A 23429-nucleotide genomic window follows, 5' to 3' on the forward strand; every position below is an offset into this window, starting at 1 on the left:
AAACAATGTTTCAAGAAGGGAATGACCAATGTCATCAAATGTTTCAGTAAAAGCATATGCAGGCCAAAACCAAACAATGAATTAAGTGACCTTTAAAGTAGTTTCAGACTAGTAATACAGTTAGAAAGCAAATTACAGGGATCCCTGGGTGGCGCAGCGGTTTGGCGCCTGCCTTTGGCCCAGGGCGCGATCCTGGAGACCCGGGATCGGATCCCACGTCGGGCTCCCGGTGCATGGAGCCTGCTTCTCCCTCTGCCTGTGTCTCTGCCTCTCTCTCTCTGTGACTATCACAAATAAATAAAAATTTAAAAAAAATTTTTTTAAAAAAAGAAAGCAAATTACAATAGATTTTAGATGAAATAGATGATAAATAAGCAGAGATAATAGGCTTAAACAATTCTTTCCAGTAATTTTTCAGTGAAGTAAAACAGAATGGAAATCTAAGGAAAAGTTGAAAGAGAATCCAACTGTGAATGTGTGGGCTTAATGTAAGTATGTCTGTGGACTCACTGTAAGGCTTGAACACCAATCAAGCAGCTATCTCCCAACTCCACCAATAAGGAAGTCTTTCATGTAGCAATGACAATTGAGGGGATAGAATCATATGATTTTTTTAAATTCTTTTTTTAAATTTTTTTTTTTTTTTATTTATGATAGCCACACACAGAGAAAGAGAGAGGCAGAGACATAGGCAGAGGGAGAAGCAGGCTCCATGCACCGGGAGCCCGACGTGGGACTCGATCCCGGGTCCCCAGGATAGCGCCCTGGGCCAAAGGCAGGCGCTAAACCGCTGCACCACCCAGGGATCCCAGAATCATATGATTTTAAAGCTAAGAGGAGACTTAGGAATCATCGAATCCACTGGTCACATTGGTGCCCACAGTCACACACACAGCTCATTTATTAAAATCTAGAATAAGAATTCAGGTCTCTTGCATTCCAGTCCATTAGATGTTCAACCTCATTTCAACTGACTCTCAAGATAGATCAGAGAAGAGGTGAAGAAATCTTCTATTGAATTCCATTAATCTAGCAAGAAAAAGAAAATGTCTACGTTAACATATACATAACTTCAATTTTTTAGAGACAATTTTATTTCTCTCCTTTAAAATGTAGATGAACAGAAAACTAAGCAGTGAATGTTTGCTATTTTGTAACGAACAATATACTAAAAAGAAATTAAATATTATCTAATCATATCTCTCATGTATAGGTGTGAGAGGTGTGTTTTCACTATTTGACAGGTCAGAAACGTATGCATCAGGTCAGTAAATCATTGAACTAATGACATTCTTACTCAATTCTATACTATAATCAATTAGGAAATGATGGAGAAAATGGGAGAAAAGAGATGAGGAGACTAGGGAATGAAAATGATATGTTAAATCACAAAAGTAACAAGAACAAATTGATTTACTGATGCCGATCTTAAAAATAAAACCAACAAGGGGTGCCTGGGTGGCTCAGTCCATGAAGCATCTGCCTTTGGCTCAGGTCATGATCTCTCCATCTGAGGTCAAGTCCCCACATCAGGCTCCCTGCTCAGAGGGGCGTCTGCTTCTTTTTCTCCCTCTACTGCTCCCCCACCTCATGCTCTCTCTGATAAATACAATCTTTAAAAAAAAAAAAAACCAACAAAAGCAGCCCTTTAGATAAATATTAATTAAAGTGTTTCAAGAAACTCTAACATTGATCACCTTTTGAGAGGGGAACTGGGTGGCTAGGGGCAGGATGACTTCTCACAGTAAACTCTTTGCAACTCTTTGCAACCATAACAATGTTACATATTCTGATAACAGTAACAAAAAATAAATAAAACTTCAAACGACTGAGTTCCTACCAACAGTAACTACCAGCATTCTACATTCCCCTGAGGCTACAGAAGAAATGGAAATATCAGCGAAGAAAAACCCTAACTCTATTCTGAAATGTCAAGGGAGAATTATATTAAGAGACAGAAGATTTTCCTTTGGGGGCTGGGAATCAGGAAGGAAGAATAGATGATTGCCTGCAACAATCACTGTTTGATCAACTCCATTCTGTTGTTATTATTTTTAGCTCATCTTTATAGTGTGTTGCTGAGGAACTCTATTATCTGGAAGCAATTTTCTAATAGCAGCCTACATGAGGCAGAAGAGCAATGGTCCTAAAACCTTCAAATTAGGCCATTCTAATTTAATCCGTCTATTTTGGTGCCACTTAATATATTATCTTTCAATCTTTATGCAGCTCTATTGTGAGGTTGAAAATCCTGTTATGCCCCAAAAGCAAAATGATCCTTTGTAAAATGTTAATATAAGGGGCTGCAGACCAGTACGCTTGAAATGGGGAGCCACAGCTGCGGATTCATTCTCTACTAATACTTTTCTTATTGACAATACTATGAATTCCGAACAATCCCTTGCAAGGTAAATTCTTGTATTTTAAGATGTCTGGTGCAGGGGATGGGGAAAGGATTGCACAAAGCTATTCGAGATATGGAAGCTAGGAACTGAAATTTCGGTTTAGGGGTGAGGCAAGGCGGCTGAGACAGCGCAAAACTCGCAAAGCAGGGGGCGGATCGAGCACCGCGGGGGCGCGGGAGCTCCAGAGACCGCGACGTGGGCTGAGACGGCAGGAGAAATCCAGCACCGGGCCCAAATTCGTGTAAGAAGGCTGCAGGCACGTAGGCACTCCGGGTCTCCGCATTCCTACCCGCTCCGTTCAAGAACTTCATTAGCAGCACGCAGACGTCATCGCTTTCGTAACCGGTGCAGACGACGAACCGCAGGGACTCCGCTCAGGCCGTTTCGGCGGAACAATCTGGATCTGCCCGATGGCACCCAGTCTGATTTCCGCTACCTGCTGTTGCCCCCCCCCCACCCCGCCCCCACATATCGAATTCCTCCAAACTGAAACCTGGACACGGCAGAGAGAAGGGAGTCAGGCTGTCTCTGGCTTTGGTTCTTCCCTCACACACCTCCAGCCGTCCTTCCACCCCGCAGGCTGCCCCGGTTTGCAGACGGACGACCAAACTGGTCTAAGAAGCGCCTACGTGGCGGTAACGGGAAAACCAAGCCCAAATTCCACCAATAAACGGGGCGGCTCGGGCTACGCCCCGCCCACTGCTCCTGCCAGCCAATAGCATCCGGAGCTCCTCCGCCTCTCCCGCCCATTCCCGGGGCGGCCGCAGCGCCCCCCGCGCTCGCCTGCGCAGGGTACGCGCCCCTCCTCCGCTCCCCGAGATAAGAAGGCCGCTGAGGGCGGAGGGAGTGACACCGCTACCACGGGAGGTCCGAGACCCCAGGAGCGACTGTCCCGCACAGCACCGGAGCGAAGTACAGAGGGCCGCTCTCGACGCCCCGGGCTCGCCCCGTCCCCTGACCCGGAAGTAATCCCCCTCCTCCCCACCCCCGCCCCTCCCCGCCCACAGTTGAAAAGGGAGGAAAAGGACGGCCGGGTCTGGCCCGGCATGCCCTGGGCTTCCGGTGACCTCTGGCCCTTTTCTGTCGTCCGCTCCCGCTGCCTGGCGTGCTCGCTCGCTCGCTGCCTGCCTTCCCCCCTCCGGTCCTCCTTCGCACGCTGCCTGGTGGCCGAGGCGCCCGCGAACCGCGGGGAGGCGGTGGCGGAGGACACCCGTCATGGCCGCCTCTAAGCCTGTGGAGGCGGCGGTGGTCGCCGCGGCTGCGCCCAGCTCCGGGAGCGCGGTGGGTGGCGGCGGCGCGACCGCGGGCGCGGGTGCTGGGGGCCTGCCGCGATGGCAGCTGGCGCTGGCGGTCGGGGCGCCCCTGCTGCTGGGCGCAGGTGCCATGTACCTGTGGAGCCGGCAGAGGCGGCGGCGGGAGGCCGGGGGCCGCGGCGACGCCGGCGGCTTGAAGCGCAACAGCGAACGGAAGACCCCGGAGGGCAGGGCCAGCCCGGCCCCGGGCAGCGGACATCCCGAGGGCCCCGGCGCTCACCTGGAAATGGTGAGCGGCAGCCGCGGGCTTCGGCGGGGGACCTCGGCGGGCGACCTCGGCGGGCGCGGGTGTCCCTGCGGGCCCGCGGGCGGGGGGCTTCCCGTGCGACGCAGCCGCCTGGCCGCGCGGGGGCTCGGGGAGCCCGAGGGCGGGAGGTGGCGGCCGCCTTGGGCACGTGCGGGGAGATACTTGGTGTTTTGTTTGTTTTTTTTTCTCAGTGACACAGCATTTATCTCTGGCGTTTGGGGTACGGGGGACATTTGCACATGCGAAGGTTTTGTTTAACTAGTGAGTCAGGAGCCAAGTTGTGGTTGATCAGGACTTGCCGTGCTGATTTCCAAGGCCTGGAGCCTAACCTTTTAAGGAGCAGCCACCCCCGCTTACCTGAAGTCTCTCGGGGTAGGGGACAGGTAAATACAGTGACTGTTGGTCTGCGGACTGAAGCGGTTCGGTGTTGAGGAGCATTCGCTTTTTTTTTTTTTTTTTTTAATCTGCGGGAGTGAATTCTCGAACTCTTGGGGTAGAAGTATGAATTCTTTTTTTTTTTTTTTTTTATTTAACCTGAGAATTTATGTGCTCAAGCCTGACACGCGTGATAAGGATTCTTTGATCTTAGGCCAAGCCCCAAGAGTGTCTGGGGAACCGCTTTGTACGGGTTTGTGGAACCGACTGTGAAACCCTTTTGGTATCTGACAGCCGCGGGGGCTCGGCCTGGCTGCGTCCGACGACCCCGGGGCGGGGTGCGGTGCAGGGTCCTATCTGCCTCTCGGATTGTACGGCGCTGGTTTACAGTAAATCAGAGCTCAGAGAAACCTTTGGCCAGATAACTCCCAGTCCTATACCTTTGCAAGTCATTTCCACGTTGTATCCTTCAGGTCAAAGACGTGATTTTACTGAGTAGTCAGATTAGCTTTAAAGGAAGTTTTGACGCAGAAGTGAATCGCCGTACTGTGACGGCCGCTGTATGTCCGGCGTTATGCCAGGCTAGGAGAGAGCCGGGTAGAGCTTGTAAGGGGAGGGCAAAACATTGTGTCCCGTCCCCCCCCCCCCCCCCCCCACTTTTTGAGTGTAGAACAGACGCAGTGTGGTGTGCTGGAAGAGCCCAGGGACTGAGCACCAGGAGGCGGGCGCTTTGTGGGGGCTCTCCTGCCTAGTTACCTTGGGAAAGTCATTTTGTCTCTCTGGTCTTGGGGTCATCCCCATGCTCTAAGAGCTTTACAGTAATTTAGGTCTTTTATGTGTTTTCCAGCCTTTGAATTTGGTGTTTCTGAATGATGCTAATGAGAGTGGTAAACGGGGATTCTTTGAATTCTCCCTTTTGTCATTTTCCTATGTCCGAAATTCTGTGGTGATTTCCTATTTCATCGATTACTTTAATTTTAATCCCAGGAGAATAGTCAATGAATGAGAAATCTCTGAAAGCCTTTAGTTCTATAATCACTAAAAATAAAAAGAATTTTTATATATGAAACTGACTTTTGTTTTCCTGCAGTTTCAGATACTACCCCGTCTCACCCATTTGGTATTTGAATTGAGTATATCATTGGTATAGAATTTAGCAAACTGTCTTTCAGATTTTAGATTTTTCTTAAATCCCATTTTTAGTTTTTCAGCATTGCCTGGGTCAAAAGTGATATAATTTTTAAATTTAGGGGTGTTTTGTATTATCAGAACAATTTTAAGTTGTTGCTGTTAAAAATTAGATTTTAAAATTGACTTGTGTAACTTGAACTGCTTTAAAATGACTTATTATTTTTGGCCCAAAATAAAACTGCGCAAAAACTTACACATAGGGTTGTTCACCTTAAGGAATTTGTGAGCTTATATTCTTGCTTCAGTAAAGCAACAGTAAGAGTGTCTGCCATTGCTCTCAAGAAATTTATGTTTTAACTGATGGTCAGTAAATACTGAAAGACTATTTTTTGTCTTCTTTATAGTCTGGTCCTTAAAGTTATCATTAGATACACCATCCCATGTACCATCTGTATATAACTGATCACCAGTTATAATTTATTATCTGAGGTTGGAGAAATTGCTTTATACTTGAATAGCACCTTTCAATTGGCAACCTTAGTAATAAGGAAATCGTTTGTTTCAACTGATGGAAAAACTAGCAGAACCCTGATGCCCTAGCTGTTCTTTGTCCACCTGAGCAATAGCTGTAATTTTTAAGGGATGAAGGAATGGACAAACATTGTTCAGGGTTCAGTGAGTAAAATTCAGTGGTTTTTGTCTCTTGGCCTACATTTGCCTCATATAAAATGAACCAATAAAATTATCTGGCTTGAGATTTTCGTGTGCAATGTAGACTGTATCCAATTATCTTTTTTTCTGGAATAAACACTGGAAAGCAAAAGCAGAAATTCATATTTCTGTTTAATTAACGGGGAAGGCATCTGATTGCAGTTGATAGCATCTGAGATTGAGGTACTTAAGTATTAAATCATGTTCCATTTTGAGCCTTTGAAAAACCCACAATGATGTGCCGTTTTGTTTCAGTAATTAAAAAAAAAAAAAAAGCTTGAAGAATTACAGATTTCCAAAGTTGGAAAGATTCTTTTTTTTTTTTTTTTTTTTTGGAAAGATTCTTTTAAGATCATTTTATCCATAGGGGTTCTCGGCCTCTGGGCCTGAGTTATCATCACAAGGGACCGCCTCACCCACATATACACCAAGTAATGGTATTCTGGCCACAGGGGTTGAGGTCTTAGGCATTTCTTTTTTCAAACTAGGGATTTTTTGAAACGTGCATTTATTTAAAACTTCATTGACTGTATAATAGCTTTTTATCCTGTTGTTTTTTTAATCTGATGATAAAAAATAGTTATTCTGGTATTCAGAATGTTACACAGGAATCATCCCATATGAAATGGTTAGGAATCACTAATCCAAGCACCCTAGAATGGGAAGGGAGAGATGTACCTAAACATTTTAATTAGGGGTAACCTGCTGTTTTCAGTCAGCTTTGAAATGAAGTAATTCTCTCCTCAAATGAGTTTCTAGTCATTTTTTAAAAATCAAGGTCACCAGTGACATTCCTATGTAACTAAATCTAATGAACACCTTTCAGTCTTTATCTCATTTCATCCCTGGAAATACTTCACATGGTCTTCTCTTAATTTCGTAACTTTTCCTGTGGCTTCTGATTACTGTATTCTGATTTTCTCTGCTTTTTAAGAATTTCTTGATCCCGCCTTTGCTGGTTGTTCAGTCTCCTTTCCAAGCTCTTTTCTCTGCCTCTCCCTTTTGGTGATCTTCATGGTTCTGTCGTAAGCATTCTTTCCTTTCATACCTTCATTGGATGTTTGCTTGCTCTACGGGAGCTTTATTTATCTCCTATACTGATAGCTCCCTAATTTCTTATCTGTAGCCTCAACCTCTTAAGAGGTGCACATTTAAGGGGAATTTTCACTTCATTACTTCACAGATATATCACATCTGGGCTCCTGTTTCCCCCCGCCCCGCCCCTGACAATAGCCCTATCAGTGTGCCTCATCTAACTAGTTTCCCAAACCAGAGACTTGGATATCATTTTTTCTGCTCCTTGCATGTTTCCACATCCAGTTCAGAAAACATCCAGAAAATTCTTAGGTCTCACTACTACCTTCCACTGTCATTATTTCTCAACTAAATAACTGCTCTTCTCATTGTCTTCCTCTTATCTATTTTGTCACTACCAGAATAAATCCTGACTACCCCATGCTTAAAATCATTAAGTGGTGCTCTGTTTGCTGCCCACAGGATAAAGTTCAAACTCATGGTCATTTAAGACCCTCCATGATCTTGATACTGCTTACCTCTTCAACTTTATTTCTTGACATTTTTGCATGTTTTTTGCCTTTGGATATTTTGTGAACACTGTCCAATACTTCTGCCTTCTCATTCAAATCACATGTAGGTCATGTAACCTTTTCTGGAACTCTTTACATGGGCATATCACTATGTGATTACATGAACTCTGAACTTTTCCCTTTCATAGCACTTACCACATGGTTCTCCCACCTTGGGGTATTTTCCTGACTGTCCTTTGTCAGTCATTTTGGTTCCAGAGCAATTCCTATAAGTACCTTTTTGGTTTTTTTTTTTTTTTTTAACTTTGTATTCCACTAAATTTACTGGTACTTTAATGTGTTGCTTTGGTCTTAAAATGTTACTTGTTTTCCAGAGTAGATATGCCTCTGCAAAAGGTGTGGGGCAGATTCCTAGGTTTTGCTTCTTGCTTGACAAGTTCTAGCACAGTGTGCACACTTTTCTCATTGTTTCCTTTTACATTTATTACTTGAGTTATTTGTTTTTAATTCTTATGTCTTACCCAAGTTGTTCTGGATGTGTGTGTGTATGTATATATGCAGTTGTTACTTTGGGTCTAATAATTTTCTGGTTATAACATAATTTATTAATCACCTAATGTATATTTTCCTGATGTGATTTGGAGTTTCAGTTTTTTAAATTAGTGGTAATTCTTTAGGGGAATTACCAGTCTACTTGTTTGTTTCTTGCACTGCCCCTAGTATTCCTTCAGGATAAAGACTATCCTGTTGGTTGTTGTATGGTGGAGTTATATCAAATGTAACTAAAATGAATTCAGTTATAATTGCTTGGCATAAAGAAAGAAAAAGATTTAATTGTGCTGACAAGTCTCTTTGTCTTTTCATATAAAGACCTTTTGCCCTAGAATCAATAGTGAGCAAGATATGATATCTTAATCTGTTCTCTTTTAGTTCCAGAATGTGAATGTGGGTGTGATTCTAATGATATTCTTTATAAAACATGGATGATACTCCAAGCAGTACAGAAGTAAAGTTTAGGCAACCTGGAGTCAGATTGCTTGAATTTGAATCCTGCCTTAGGCAGATTAGTCTCTCTGGCCTTCAGTTGCTTTATGTGTAAAATGAGGATAGTAATAGCATCTACCACCTCTCCAGTGGGAGACTCTGTTAAAAATTCTTCAAAAGTAATTTTGACAGTTGATTTTTTTGCTTAATGCATTAACTTCAAGATTTGCTATAAGATTTGGTGTCAAATATTTGTTGAATTCATTTTTTAAAAGATTTTTATTTATTTATTCATGAGACACACACACACACACACACACACACACACACACACACAGAGGGAGACAGGCAGAGAGAGAAGCAGGCTCTTCACAGGGAGTCCTATGTGGGATTCCATCCCAGATTCTGGGATCACGCCCTGCGCTGAAGCAGATGCTCAACCGCTGAGCCATCCAGGTGTCCCTGTTGAATTCATTTAGCAGAACCACATTAAGACATGGAGTTGACTCTACTAGACAGTTATTCTGAAGGGATGAAACTAAGTGCAGATGGGGGAAAAAGACTAAGTTTTCTAGTATGCCATTTTAAATCATGCTTTATGTGACCTAGGCAGATGTAAGTATCTTTTTCATAATTCATCTGTATTCTGACTGGTACTCAGTTTGAATTTATGCCCATGTATGGAAATTGAGTATGTGTCTGAAGTAGAGTAACAGAATTTTGCAGTCTTGTATGTAGGTAATGGTAGTGGGAAATTATTGGAGGGTTTTGAGCAGGGAATGACATGATACAATTTACTTTTTAAAAAGAATTTTCAAAGCGATTAGAAAATTTGTTGTAAGAAATGCAGAGATGCATTTTCACAGGTTTTTATTGTAAACTATTATGGAATGTTCAGAACCTGAAAAGACTACCCAAACCCAAAATCAAAAGTGATTTCCAGTAAGATAAATGGCTTTATAGACTTTTAAGTCTCCTGGTAGCTTTTAGATATGCAAATAGACCGTATGAAAGATACAGCATTTTGAGATGTTCCCATTATGTTTTAGACCTGTATGTCATCATTTTTCATTTATAAAATATGCTTTCAAAATTGTCTTTTGGACCTGCTTTCTAACTTCAATTTTAATTCTGAAAGTTATTATAACTTGAGAATGTAGACTGGTGGTGAGTGACTGAAAAGTAGTACAAAGGATTCCTATAGGATGGAATTAAAATCCCTCATAAAGAATTGTTAGTCATGTGTTTTCTAATATAAGCTTTGTGTCCAGTGCATATACTTTAATTTCTTCCTGGTTTTGACCTCAAAGCTTATGAAAATGGGATCTAGTTCCTGACACAAGAGAAGGCTAGGCTTGTGTTAACCAGCTTTTTGTCCTTAATTTCATCAGTGGGACAAAATAATTAGTTTTTCTGTACTATGCCTGTTATAATGCTGTTATTTCTCTGCATTTTTATTAATGAAGAGAAATAGTTGGACAGAAAGTATTGGGGCAGGCATTGAGTTTAGGGTGATAGGGATGTTAACCAAAATCGTGCTCCCTGAAAATGTAGCTAAGTTGCTTTCTGGAGTGGCAGTGGAGGAGCAGTGGAGGAAAATCTGCAGCTTGGTGGTTTGCCTATTGTAATATGATCCTTTTCCACAGAGTGTCATTCAGACCTGTGTGGCTTGTTTGTTTGTTTTTGCAATAAGGCAATTAAGCAGATTCTGATTTTGGCCTTAGGAGTTAAAGGACATTTTTTTTTTTTTTAAGATTTTACTTTTAAGTAATCCCTACACCCAGGTTGGGGCCCAAACTCACAACCCTGAGATCAAGAGGCACATGCTCTAATGATTGAGCCAGCCAGAAATTAATTTAATTAAAAAGTAAAGAATGTTTAATAATTTTAAAAGGAGGTATTGTAAAACTTTACTAAGTGGAAGAAAATAGCTAATTAAAAGGTTCACTTGATTGGTTTTAAGTTGATATAGACTTTGCTGAATTAAAGTAGGAAGTGTCTATCCTAAGTAGAAGAAGGAAGCCTTGTGTACTTATTTCTCTGTTCTTTTAACTTGTCAGGCCTTGCTATGACTGCTTTCTCTAGTATTCTATCTGGTATTAGCCTTAAACTTCTAGTAAACAGGAAAGAGTTGACTGCCTATTTCTGTTAATGAAATAAGGTCATTACTCGTCCAGAAAATGTCTTTTATGTAATCTGCAAATCTTTATTAAAAATACTAAGTAAATCTTCAGTAGGTTTGTAACCAAATGGACTTCTCACATGCTTTTAATTTTATTATTTTCTACATAAAGTCCTTAGTGTTTAAGGATGTGTATTAGCAATGTTCTAAATGACTTAGAAACATTGTAAACTTTTTGCCAGAAATTGGAAGAATGTTTTTCTTGGTGTTTAATGTCAAAAGTAACTGAGTTTCATTATTTTGAAGTTTTATTAGGCACATAAAGATTTGTGATTATGATGTGTTCTTGGCATACTGTGCTTTTTATCAATAAAACCGGTCTTCTGTGTTCTATCTGAGGCTTTTTAATGGTTATTTATCTGATACTGCCTTCTTTTTCGTAGTATTTGTCTTCTGTAACTTTTTTTACTTTTTTTTTTTTTTTTTTTTTACCTATCACTTTGTTTTAGGTCACTCCTACTAGGCAGCATAGTTTTTTAATATGGAGATTTAACCTTTTCACATTTATTGTTGTTATTAATAAGCTTAAGGTTCCTGCTATATGTAAACTGCTTTTTTGTTTCTTTATCCTCCCCTTTCTACTTGTTATTTATTGTATTGATCATTTGCTCCACTTTGGAGTTTATTTTTGTGGTAAGAGAGTTGCACCACCTCTATTTCTGTTCTTGTGTTCAACCTTAAAAGCTAGTTTGGCTAGGTATAAGATTCTAAGCTCAAGATAATCTATCTTCAGAACTTTAAAGTTATTACTTCACTGTGTTTTAGTGCCTCATGTTGGTGACATTCTAAGACCAGTTTGGTTCTTCTTCCTTTGTGGATAGTCTGTTTTTTTCTACCTAAAAACTTTCAGGATTTTTGTTGGGAGATTTAACTGTGATGTATCTGAAAATGTGTCATTTTAGCTCCAGGAATTTTCCTAGTAGTTCCTTAAACATACCTTTCTGTGCCTTTCTTTCTAAACTTCAAATAGATGTTGGAACATCTGGATTTATAGTCCATGTCATTTAATTTTTCCTGCAAACTTTTCACCTCTCTAGCCTCTGTTTTCACTGCAGTCTGGCAGATTTCCTTGACTCCACCTTCTACTTGTTAATTTGCTCTTCAGTTATGCCCATTCTAACATGCAGTCCTAGGCTATCTACTGAGTTGACTGTAATAATCCCTTTTAATTTTCAAGATGTCTAATTGGTGCTCTGTTAAAACAAACTCTTTCTTTCTTTCTTTCTTTCTTTCTTTCTTTCTTTCTTTCTTTCTTTTCCTTCGTTTTTAAGAGGGAGAAAGAGGGGTGGGAAGGGGAAGAGGGAGATGGAGAAAGAGAATCTTAGGCACACTACATACCCAACACAACACGGGGCTCAATCTCACTAACCTGAGATCATGACCTGAGCCAGAATCAGGAGTCAGATACTCCAGTCTGACTTTTGCTTCTCTTGGTGGAGTGGGCGGACTCTTGAGGTTGCTTCAAATGCAGTTTTCCAGCAATCATCTTGATAGTTGCCCTCCTATAGTCTACAGCCATGTAAGAGATTCCTGGTTTCTATTGCAGATGTTTTGTGCTAAGGATTTTCACTGTCAAAAGTTTTGGAAAGATGACTAAGGCTTTTGACAAATGAAAGATTTTATATTCATCTTTTATTTGTGGTTTCTTGGTTCTTTTCATCTTCCTACATGCTAGTTTTAAAATATGTTCCTTATTGATACTAGCTGGCTTAAACTGGCTGTTTAATATTCTGAACAGAGGTGGTGCCTGGCTGGCTCATTGAGTAGAGCATGCCCATACTCTTGATATCCAGGGTTGGGAGTTCAAGCTCCATGTTGGGTGTGGAGCCTACTTTAAAAAAATGTTATTAATATATCTGAACTTACATGAATGGGGTTTTCAACAAGTCTTTTTGCACACTATACTTTTAAAAAATAACTATATTTGTACTAAGATGGGGGGGGGGATGCCTGGGTGGCTCAGCAGTTGAGCATCTGCCTTCGGCTCAGAGCGTGATCCCAGGATCTGGGATCGAGTCCCACATCAGGCTCCCTACATGGAGCCTGCTTCTCCCTCTGACTGTGTCTGCCTCAGAGTCTCTCTCTCTCTTTGTCTCTCATGAGTAAATAAAATCTTAAAAATAAAATAAAATGAGAGGGGGGGCAGCAAAGAAAAATGAAGCAAGAATAAGGGAAAAAAGAGCAGATGCAAAAAAAGGGTTGCTATTTCATTTTCTGTTTCTGAGTGAGATGTCCTGGTCCCTAAGCCACTTGGCTTTCACAGTTCCTAGAAGTTATTTGTAAGGGCAGCTGCTTCTGCTTTGCTGGTGCTTACCTATTGAAGATGCATATATTCTTTCATAATCACATATTTGTTAAAGTTGAATGATGCTGGGACACCTGGGTAGCTCAGTGGTTGAGTGTTTGCCTTTGGCTCAGGGCATGATTCCGGGTCCGGGGATCAAGTCTTGCATTGGGCTTCCTGTGGGGAACCTGCTTCTCCTTCTGCCTATGTCTTTGCCTCTCTGTGTGTGTGTGTGTCTCATGAATAAATAAATAAATAAATCTTTAAAAAAAAATGTTGGATGATGCTGACAAACACAGTTTTGAGTTAAGACATGCCACAAAGCTCCTAGACTTAGTAGCTAGATCCTGAATAACTGGAATCGTCTCCAGAATGCTTCCCAAATGTTGACTGAAGTACTCATAGCTGTCCTTAGTAGGTGGTAACTACCAACTCTTCCATATTGTACACATGAAGTATGTAAGTTGAGTCCCCCAGGAAGGTTCTTAAAAAAAAAAAAAAGATTATATTTATTCATGAGAGAGAGGCAGAGACCCAGACAAGGAAGAAGAAGCAGGCTCCATGCAGGGAGCCTGACATGGGACTCGATTCTGGGTCTCCGGGATCACGCCCTGAGCCAAAGATAGATGTTCAACTGATGAGCCACCCAGGCATCCCTAGGAAGATTCTGAAACGAAGATAGGAGTAAAAAAATTTACTGATGAACAAACAACAGATTTGGGATAACAATTATAGTGAAGATGGCAAAGTGTTTCTAGTATCTATTCTAGACTGTTGACAGCCTAACAAAAATAGTAACACATATGAATAAATGGTTTTCAGAATAAGAAAACCACATGGTTAGTAAACATGAGATTTTCAGATTTATTAATAATGAGGAAAATGCAAATTAATACTGGAATATTACTTTCTGTCACGGTTTTTCAATGAACTAGACTATTGACATTTTGGATCTGATAATTCTTTGTGTTGATGAACTGTCCTGTGCATTGCAGAATGTTGAGCTGCATCCCTGGTGTCTATTCATTAGGTAACAACAGCAGCTACTCACCCCTACCTCCTGCGGTTGTGACAATCAGAAATGTTTCCAGACATTGTTAAATGTGTCCTATCCAGAGATCACCTGATTGAGAACCCATTAGACTGGCAAAAATTAGCTGTCACGACTCTTGCTGGCAGGAATGGCAGCAAAGTGGATCTTTAAATTGAAAGTACTGTAGCAGTTTTTTTTTTTTAATTAAAAATACATAAATCTTATGGAATTTAAGGAAAAAACCAAAACATATGGGAAGGGGGGAAAGAAGAAAAGAGAAGGAAACAAGCCGTAGAGACTCTTAACAATGGAGAAAAAACACGGTTGATAGAGGGACGTGGGTGGAGGGTGACAGGCTAGATGGGTGATGGATATTAAGGAGGGCACTTGTGAGGAGCGCTGGGTGTTGTATGTAAGTGGGGAATTACTCAATTCTCCAAAAACCAATTGCTCTGTATGTTAACTAACCAAAATTTAAATAAAATAAAAACTTGTATTAAGAAAAAAAGATACATAAACCTTTGGCTAAGCAGTCCTACTACTGAGACTTTATCCCATGAAGTATGTATATGAAGCAGCTTACACTGTAAACAGCCATACTTACTTCCTCCCCATTTTTCTCCTGTCAGCTTATCACTGTTTAATCACTGATCTGAATCTATTCTTGAGTATTGGTAATTGTTATTTCCTCTCATTTTAGAACTCTCTTGATAGAGCCCAAGCAGCCAAGAACAAAGGCAACAAATATTTTAAAGCAGGAAAATATGAACAAGCTATTCAGTGCTATACTGAGGCGATCAGTTTGTGCCCTATAGAGAAGAACGCTGACCTTTCCACATTTTATCAAAACAGAGCTGCTGCCTTTGAACAGTTGGTATGTATCTTAGGTGTTTTCTTTTTGTTTTATTTGCATAATGTTTCAGTTAATACCACTCAAATCTAATAAATTGAGTTATTTTGATATTATAGGCTTTTTGTTTTCATATCCTTTAATTATATAACATTTTTAAGAACAGAGCTTAGTTTTGCTGGATACAAATATAACCCAAAGTTATATTTACAGATTTTGTAAAATTAGAATAGGAAGCGACAGTTTCTGGTGACCCATCCTTTTCAACAGTTTGAGTCAATTTTTTCAACTTTTTGTCTCCATATATGTTAATAGTAGCATATGTGGGAGAGGAAAGACCAAACTTATTACATATGTTGTTTGTAACATATTCTTTCAGTTGCCACTACAACTTGTGTAGTTTTTCTTAGCACGTTTGTTTCATTCTTTCTGAAATGCTATATGTAGAGGTGTTGTATGGTTGTATACTGAAGAACATCTTCCTATTGATGAACATTTGGATTGTTTCCTAGTTTACCTATTGCATTCAGTGTTTGAGTAAATATTTTCGTAAGTATTTTTTTTGCATACTTTTGGGAGGATAAAATTCTAGAAATGGAATATAGAGAGACAGCATCAATACCTACTCCCATCAATATTATATGAACATGCTTGTTTTCCATCATTCTCCCGGACTATATTACGTCTTAATAATACTTGCCATTCTGGTGGGAGAAAAATACTGTCATTGTTTTAATTTACACTTTTTGAGATGTTGCTAAAGTTGACCATCCTTTTCTGTGGTTATTGGGCAGTTGTTTTCCACACTTAACTTGTTCAACCAAATTTTATGGACTGTCTCCTATACGGAAGGTTACTGTGGTAGGAGCTGGGTTTATAAAAGCAAACAGTTATGCATAGAGCTCAAGGAGAGCCAAACAGCGAACTACTCAATGACATTTTCATAAATGCTTTAAAGAATTAACCTGATGTGTAATATAGGAATGACTGGAGATGGGGTAGATGCATAAAACTGTGGAGAAGATAGTGTTACAAATAGAAGAAACCATATGTGTAATTGCTCTGAGACAGGAAAGAGTTTGGTGTTATTAAAGAATTATAAAGGATCCTGGAATAAAGAGATTCAACTGGAGAGGTAGCAGAGGGCAGATGAGACAAAACCTTGCAAAGTTAAGAGGTTTGGATTTAATTCTGAGTGTAATAGGAAATATTTAAGGGTTTTAAGTAGGGCAGGAACATCCTCTAAAATTGCTTTCAGGTTCTATCAAGAATATAGAGTGGAGGCAAGAGTGGAGACAGGGAGACCAAATAAGAATGATGTTGTAGTAGCCTAGGTGAAACATGAAAGTTGAGACCAATAACTTGCTGTTGTATTGGATGTGAAAGGTAAAGAAAAGCAGGAATGTTAGTACAGTGGAGAAGGAGTGAGACAGCTAAGTAGAAGTTGAATTAAGAAATGTCTCTATTTTAGAAGAGTGGTTTGGGCTAAAGAGACATATTTAGGAGTCCTCTAATTTTAGATTTTATATAATGGCAAGACAATAGATATAATTGCCTAGGGAGAGAAGAAATGAGGCCTTGAGAGTTCCACTTGCAGAACTCAGGTAGAAGGGAAGAATTTAGCAAAGAAAATTGGGAAAGGAGCATATTGAGGTAGGCACAAATCAAGTAGAGTGGCTATTCTTTGAAGGTTTGGCAATAGAGAGGAGCTGAGAAATGGGGTAGTAGCTGCAGGGAATTATGGAATCAAAGGAGGATTTTTAAAAGATGGAAAATTCTAGAGCGAGTGTTTTTATGCTCATGGGAATGCTTCTTCAGTAGAGATGTAGATTGATGCAGAGGAGAAATAGCTAAACAGTGACGTCCTTGAAGTGGGGACACTATGGATCCAGATCACAAGTGGTGGAGGGGTAGCCTTTGATGAAGAGAGGCACTTCCTTAATTCTGACAGCAGGGAAGGAGATGACATAAGCACAGAGATGCAGGTAGGTTTATAGATTTGGTGGTAGAAAGATGGCCTAAGTAGGTCTTTGGCCTGTTTTTGAAAATCAGGTTGCTTTTCTTTATTACAGGTATTTATATGAGCTGTTATAACATATTGTGGATATTAAGTCTCTTTATGTATTGGGAATATTTCTGTGTGTTGTGGAACCCTTTAATACTCAGCCTGTTAAGTTCCCAAAACTGATTTCTCTTGAACGGTGCTTCCTTTAGTGTGACTTTTTTTTTAATACTTTTAATTACAGCAAAAATGGAAAGAGGTGGCACAAGATTGTACAAAGGCTGTTGAACTTAATCCCAAATATGTGAAAGCTCTCTTTAGACGTGCAAAAGCCCACGAGAAGCTAGACAATAAGAAGGAATGTTTAGAAGGTGAGGGTATTTTTGTGTTTACATAATGAAAATTACTAAAGGCTTTGTAGTCATTGGTAAATTTATATGAAACTCTGCTCGTGAGTAGAGAAATCACTTGTATTTAAAGGTTAGATTCTTCCCCAACTGAGAATTTGTTTTCTAGTTTAAATTGAGATTGCCTGATACTTGAGTATTATTCCTTCTCAATTATGGAATTAAATTAGTACTAAGATTTGAAGTTTACATAGTATACATTTTTAACTTGGCAATTAATGAGCCTCAGTGTAATTCCGTGATTAAGAAATCAGAAAATAGGTGTTAGCAAGTGATAGCTAAAATTCTGTATATTTTTAGTGATTATCCTATATAACTATAAAACAGTTTTGAGATGAATCATTAAAGGAAATATGATTTTATACCTGATTGGAAATTATGCAGTCAGTACAAAGCATCATGTCAATTTTTCATTCTCAGTAAATACTATAAATATTATTCTGTGGCCTCTAATTGGCCATATTTGCTTCCAAAACTTCAGTTAGAATATTGGCCATTGGCTTTTAAAGTACATTTTTGTAGGTGATACGGAGCTAAACCAAAGTGTAATTCCTACAGGCTAAATCTGCTTTAAAAGCATCAATAATCAGATTTTGCCATAATTAATTTTTAAAATAACATTATTTAAAAGGAAAAAGCCATTTTATTTTTAAAAGTCTGGATTACCAAGTGAGGGTGATTTAGAGAACATTTTAGAAAAATTTGAGTTTTTTGTGGTGTCGTGTGCCTTGGTGGTGGGTGGAAGGATGGTTGCTTTGTAAAAGAGAATTCTGACTTTTGAGCCAACGTTGAAGTTACTAACAGTTACCAATTAGTAGAAAGGAGGTTAAGTGAATCTTAGGAGGAATGGGATGGGGAAAAAGACATTGACATTGGCATTACCAGGTTCGGGGGAACATCCAGCAGACGGACTTGTTTGGAGGAGCAAGGATTTAGAATTTTGAGCAACTGAATTCAGAAAGTGGGAACAGCCAGTGTTTGAGTACTCTGAAAGGTTGAGAGTTTAGGGAACCACTGACCTTTTAAATTTGAAACCAATTTATCTTGAGCTGTGGCATAACCAGATGAAAATGGTATTTTTGCAGCAGATTTAATTGAGAGCTCTGTGGCCAGATGGCTTTGGACACAAGGAATAACTCTGAGGCCTATAAAAAGAATCAGACATGAGAGAGCCACATTTCATTGATTTGGCCTTTAGGTACTGGCCAGAAGAGAATCTTCCTGGATTCCTTGTTTATTTACTATGTAGAATGTGAGAGTGGTGAGAAACATCACAAACCATGCAGTATAGTCCCTTGGATTTCACAGGTGAGGAAAGAGAATAACCAAAGAAATGGAATGAATTCCTGAGCTTTGAATTTGATTATAGAGCTTATAAAACTAAGGTGTTGAACAGATTCAGTTTATTGGAAATGAAATTGATAGCTACATCAGGCTGTCAATTTGGTTTGGCTTTCTATGGTAACATTGTGCCCATTTGATGCTGCTGATCGTCTTTGTGATAATGTTATACTTTTATCTTTTCCATCATTTCTAGATGTCACTGCTGTGTGTATACTAGAAGGATTCCAAAATCAACAAAGCATGCTGTTAGCTGATAAAGTTCTTAAACTTCTTGGAAAAGAGAAAGCCAAAGAAAAATACAAGGTAAATCTGAGTTGATCAATAGAGGGACTATACATTACTAAGGGTCATTTTTAATTTACACTGCTTAAACTTGGATGTGATAGTAATGGTAACAACTGAAATTAGATCTGGATTATATTCCTTTTCCTGTGATCTTGGGCTTGTGTGTCTTATCTTTTCAAAATAAGAATGTAGACTATCTCCAATATGGTATCTGGAGAATACTGAAAGAATTCATCTACATTAGGGGTCACCAAACAAGGCCTATGGCCACATCCATCCAGTCTGCCACCTGTTTGTATAAATAATGTTTTATTGGAACACAGCACTGAGATACTGTTTTTGGCTGCTTTTAAGCTAAGACAGCAGAGTGGAGTGGTTGTGACGACTGTAGGGCCTGCAAAGCCTAAAATACTTATTACTGGTCTTTTACTGGAAAAGTTTGCCAACTCTTGTCTATATCATTAAAGTTTTTAAAGCAATATTATATAAAATGACACTGGTTTTATGCAGTCTATAACAGATGACTTAATTCAAGAACCATTCATTAAATAAAACTCCATGGTGAGGATTTTAGAAGGGTAGATAGATATGGCCTTTGTCCTTACAGAATTAACAATTTAGTGAGAAATCCTTAATCAGTGTAAAAGGCATAATAGGGTGAAGTGTTATGGAAGGATAGAAGTAGAGTGTCATGGGAGTACCACACAGACTAAATATCACTGGAGATCTTCTGCTAAACTTCAGTAATATTGAGGCAATTGTTCCTTTTTTCTTTAAGAATAACTTTTCTCTTAAATTGATTTTAATAAGCTGACGTGTTTTTACTTTTGCCCTCCTGAATATTCACTGAGTTAAACAGTGAATATTTCTTCTCTGCAGGACTTTAATGTGCTAGGATATATTGTGAATCTCCACCAAGAGGAATATAGCTGTAGTTGTTCTCATGTCTTTAAACTCTGGAACCCTTTTCCCTTGAGCATTTCCTAGAACTGGGGATCCTTAAAACACTGTAAATAACACGTAATAGTCTCACAACCTTGAGAGAGCCTAGTTTCCTTGTGTATATTTATATAATGTTATTGTTGACTGATTATATTGGCTGGACTTAAGGTAAGAAAATAAAAGATAACCCACATTTACATAGTTTCCAAATCAGTTTCCATTTACACATATATATATTTTTAAGTTATTTAAGTAATCTCTACACTCATCATAGGGCTCAAACTCACAATCCCAACATCACTCTCCCAACTGTGCCCCCCTACTTACATTTTTTAATCTGTTTGTATGCCACCTTTATGGCACAAAATCTCAAGATACTTTTCACGTTATTGTTTTTATTTTTACAACAACCCTGTAAGATAAATAAGGCAGGTATTGTTATTACCATTTCAGAGATGAGAAAACTGACAATGATGTGTACAAGGTCACATGGCTAATAAGTGGCAGAGCTAGAATTTGTATCTTGTTCCTTTGATACTTAAGTCCATTACGTATATTGTTTTCATTTTAAATTTGTAATTCTGTATAGAAGGTAGAGGTGCCTTTTCCAAACTGAAATAGTAAGCTAAAAGACATTAATGATTTACTCAGCCTTCAGTAACTGCTATTTAAAGTGGCAAATTATTACCACTGTATATTCCTATGCAGAGTCTTTAGTGAAATACTGAAGTTAAGCATACTTTTCACTTGAAGTGACCATTTGATTTAAACTATTAATTTATATAATCCTAGATTAAAACATTTAATCTCTTCCACAAAAATACAGGTTTTCCCTTAGATTTCCTGTTTTTATTCTTTCCCAATCTCATTTATCCTAGATTAGGTCATTTACTTACAAAGCCAAATTCCTTTTTTTTTCCCTCCTTCAAGTACAAAGGCATTAAATCTACCAAAATAACAGAAATGGTATTTGTTATGCATACAGTTTAAAATACCATAATTCAATTTAAAATCTTTGTGTTGAATTTTTAAGATAAAGGATCCAGATTATATGATAAGAGCCTTAAAGCTATGTTATTCCCTCTACCCTTTTTAAAACTGTATCCTAATCAGACTAAAAGGAGAAATAAAATACTTCTATAACAATGAATCAGGTTGCCATGCCAAAAAGTAGTAATTTAAACGAGAAGTGTGATTTCACTCGGACTTTCAATGGCGTTTACTGTAATGGAGATCTTCACATGAAACCCCGTGGTAAGTAGACTTAACATTACAGCACCTGCGTAAGATGTGGTCTTGAGTGGTTAATTAAGACACTGATCTTCTAGGACAGAGACCAGAGGGAGAGCATTTTTATTTTTTTATTACATTTTTATTTTTAAGATTTGGTTTTTAAGCAATCTCTGTACCCACTGTGGGACTCGAACTTATAACTCTAGGACTAAGAGTTGCATGCTGTACTGACTGAGTCAACCAGGTGTGCTAGAAGGAGATAATTTTTAAATAACTCAGCAATGATTTGCCTCCTGTGTTCCACATTTCACCTTTAGCTTTTCGTGAGTAGTGCTAGGTTTGATTTTAATATCTTTGGATAGAATTATCATTTAATTTTTACTTACTTATCTGAGAGAGACCACACATATCTGTTTGTCAGGGGAGGGGCACAGAGGGAGAAGGAGATATCTTAAGCAGACTCCATCCATGCTCAGCCCCAACTCAGGGCTCTGTCTCATGACCTTGAGATCATGACCTAGGCTGAAATCAAGAGTCAGACATCTAGCTGACTGCACCATCCAAGAGCCCTAGGGAGGTGTCATTTAAAACCTGCTTTGAACAGCTGGGATGGGTAGCTTTACTATTTCACTGTCTCTTGTCTTGGTTTGGAGCCTAATATTCTTCAGTTATTTGAGAATGAGATTCCAATTTTTACAGCAGTCATCCTCAGTGTTGTACAAATGTACCCACTTCTTTGGTCAGTGTTTTCTCATTTGGACATATTTAAACATGATTAAATTTCAGAATCGTGAACCTCTGATGCCATCTCCACAGTTTATCAAATCTTACTTCAGTTCTTTCACGGATGATATAATTTCTCAGCCCATGCTTAAAGGAGAGAAGTCTGATGAAGATAAAGACAAAGAAGGAGAGGCTTCAGAAGTTAAAGAAAAGTAAGTATATCAAGCATAGTATCTACATAGTTCTACACGATATTCTCAAGAGGATTCCCACTGAGTCAAGTGGTTGACTTTATTGGAATAGGGGCACTAACTTGAAAATCATCATGTAGCTCAACAGCCAGATGTTTTAGTGCAGGGAGGTTTATAAACTGTGAGGAGCATAGGAGTACCCTGAAGAGTGATGTTCTTCAAAGTTTTTGTTTTCTGCTTGCCTAGCCATTCTTTGGGCTTCTTGTGTTTGCTTTTATAAAAAATTGAAACCAGAGTACAAGATGCTATGTTAACAACTGGAGATCAAGTGATGTGATGTAGTATATAAGTCATCTAGTCTCCTTATCCATTTATATTTATCAATATTGTGTTTTGCTGTAAAGGCTAGCTATTCTAAAGAGAAGGTACAATATTATTTAGCAACATGACATTTTTAATGAGTTCTGAAAAAAATAGAATATTGTTTCTGTAGCAAAGCATCTATAGCATATTGGAAAGTTTGAAGAAACATTGCTTTTGATCTGTATCTCCTAATTTTTCATCTGTTGTTGGCCACCATTCAAGGGAAGATACTATGCATAATTTTACTGAGATACTCAAATTTTAGTTAGTTGATACAAAGTCTTTTCAGAAAATTGTAGTTGAGAAGTAAATGTTTAAGACAATGCCAATAATTTCCCCTTTGGGTTAAGGATAGTCCTTGCTAGAAAAACTACAATGAAGTTAAAGTGCAGGGAGTATTAGAATGTAATTATAGGATAAATAAAGAGAGTTTATACGATTTTGACTAATATTGCTTAAGTTACTTGCCAATTTTCTCTACTCAGGATATATAACAAATGAAATGAGAAAGTGTACTTGAACTTATGGAGCCTTATATTTGTAAGACCCCTTTGAGGTCAGCTAGTATTAATTTCCTTTTCAGGTCAAAAAAAAAATTCCTCTACAAGCATTCTCAATAAAAGTTACCATCTTAGATGATGTGATACTTTATGTGGAAACCCAATAGATTAGAACTCCAAAATTCCTAGAACTCATACAGGAATTTAGCAACATGGCAGCATATAAAAATTGATGCACAACAATCAGTTGCATTTCAGTACACTAACAATGAGACAGAAGAAAGAGGAATTAAGGAGTCAATCCATTTAAAATTGCACCAAAAACTGTAAGACACCTAGGAATAAACCTACCCAAAGAGGTAAAGGATCTGTATTCT

The 23429-nt window shown here is 39.0% G+C and overlaps 2 protein-coding genes across 6 annotated transcripts in view; one reads left to right on the forward strand and one right to left on the reverse strand.

The window, feature by feature from the left end:
* Positions 1 to 3170, reverse strand: part of LNP1 (leukemia NUP98 fusion partner 1) — a 41310-nt gene extending 38140 nt beyond the window's left edge. Inside the window, exons 1-2 of one of the 3 annotated variants that reach the window (XR_005986986.1) lie at positions 2695 to 3170; positions 265 to 1029 (exon numbers count right to left, since the gene is read on the reverse strand). The gene's annotated coding sequence lies outside the window, so the exon portion shown is untranslated. Of the gene's footprint in view, positions 1 to 264; positions 1030 to 2694 lie in introns of those variants that run through there. The other 2 variants (XM_041750442.1, XM_041750434.1) reach the window with 2 other exon arrangements.
* Positions 3171 to 3482: 312 nt separating this feature from the next.
* Positions 3483 to 23429, forward strand: part of TOMM70 (translocase of outer mitochondrial membrane 70) — a 32806-nt gene continuing 12859 nt past the window's right edge. The window contains exons 1-5 of one of the 3 annotated variants that reach the window (XM_041750392.1): positions 3483 to 3947; positions 14913 to 15086; positions 17309 to 17435; positions 19009 to 19118; positions 22062 to 22210. In XM_041750392.1, the coding sequence (XP_041606326.1) occupies positions 3621 to 3947; positions 14913 to 15086; positions 17309 to 17435; positions 19009 to 19118; positions 22062 to 22210 (887 nt within the window). In that variant the 5' untranslated portion in view covers positions 3483 to 3620. Of the gene's footprint in view, positions 3948 to 4128; positions 4349 to 14912; positions 15087 to 17308; positions 17436 to 19008; positions 19119 to 22061; positions 22211 to 23429 lie in introns of those variants that run through there. The other 2 variants (XM_041750407.1, XM_041750400.1) reach the window with 2 other exon arrangements.

Source organism: Vulpes lagopus, chromosome 1 (assembly GCF_018345385.1).
Source record: "Vulpes lagopus strain Blue_001 chromosome 1, ASM1834538v1, whole genome shotgun sequence".
Lineage (NCBI taxonomy): Eukaryota > Metazoa > Chordata > Mammalia > Carnivora > Canidae > Vulpes > Vulpes lagopus.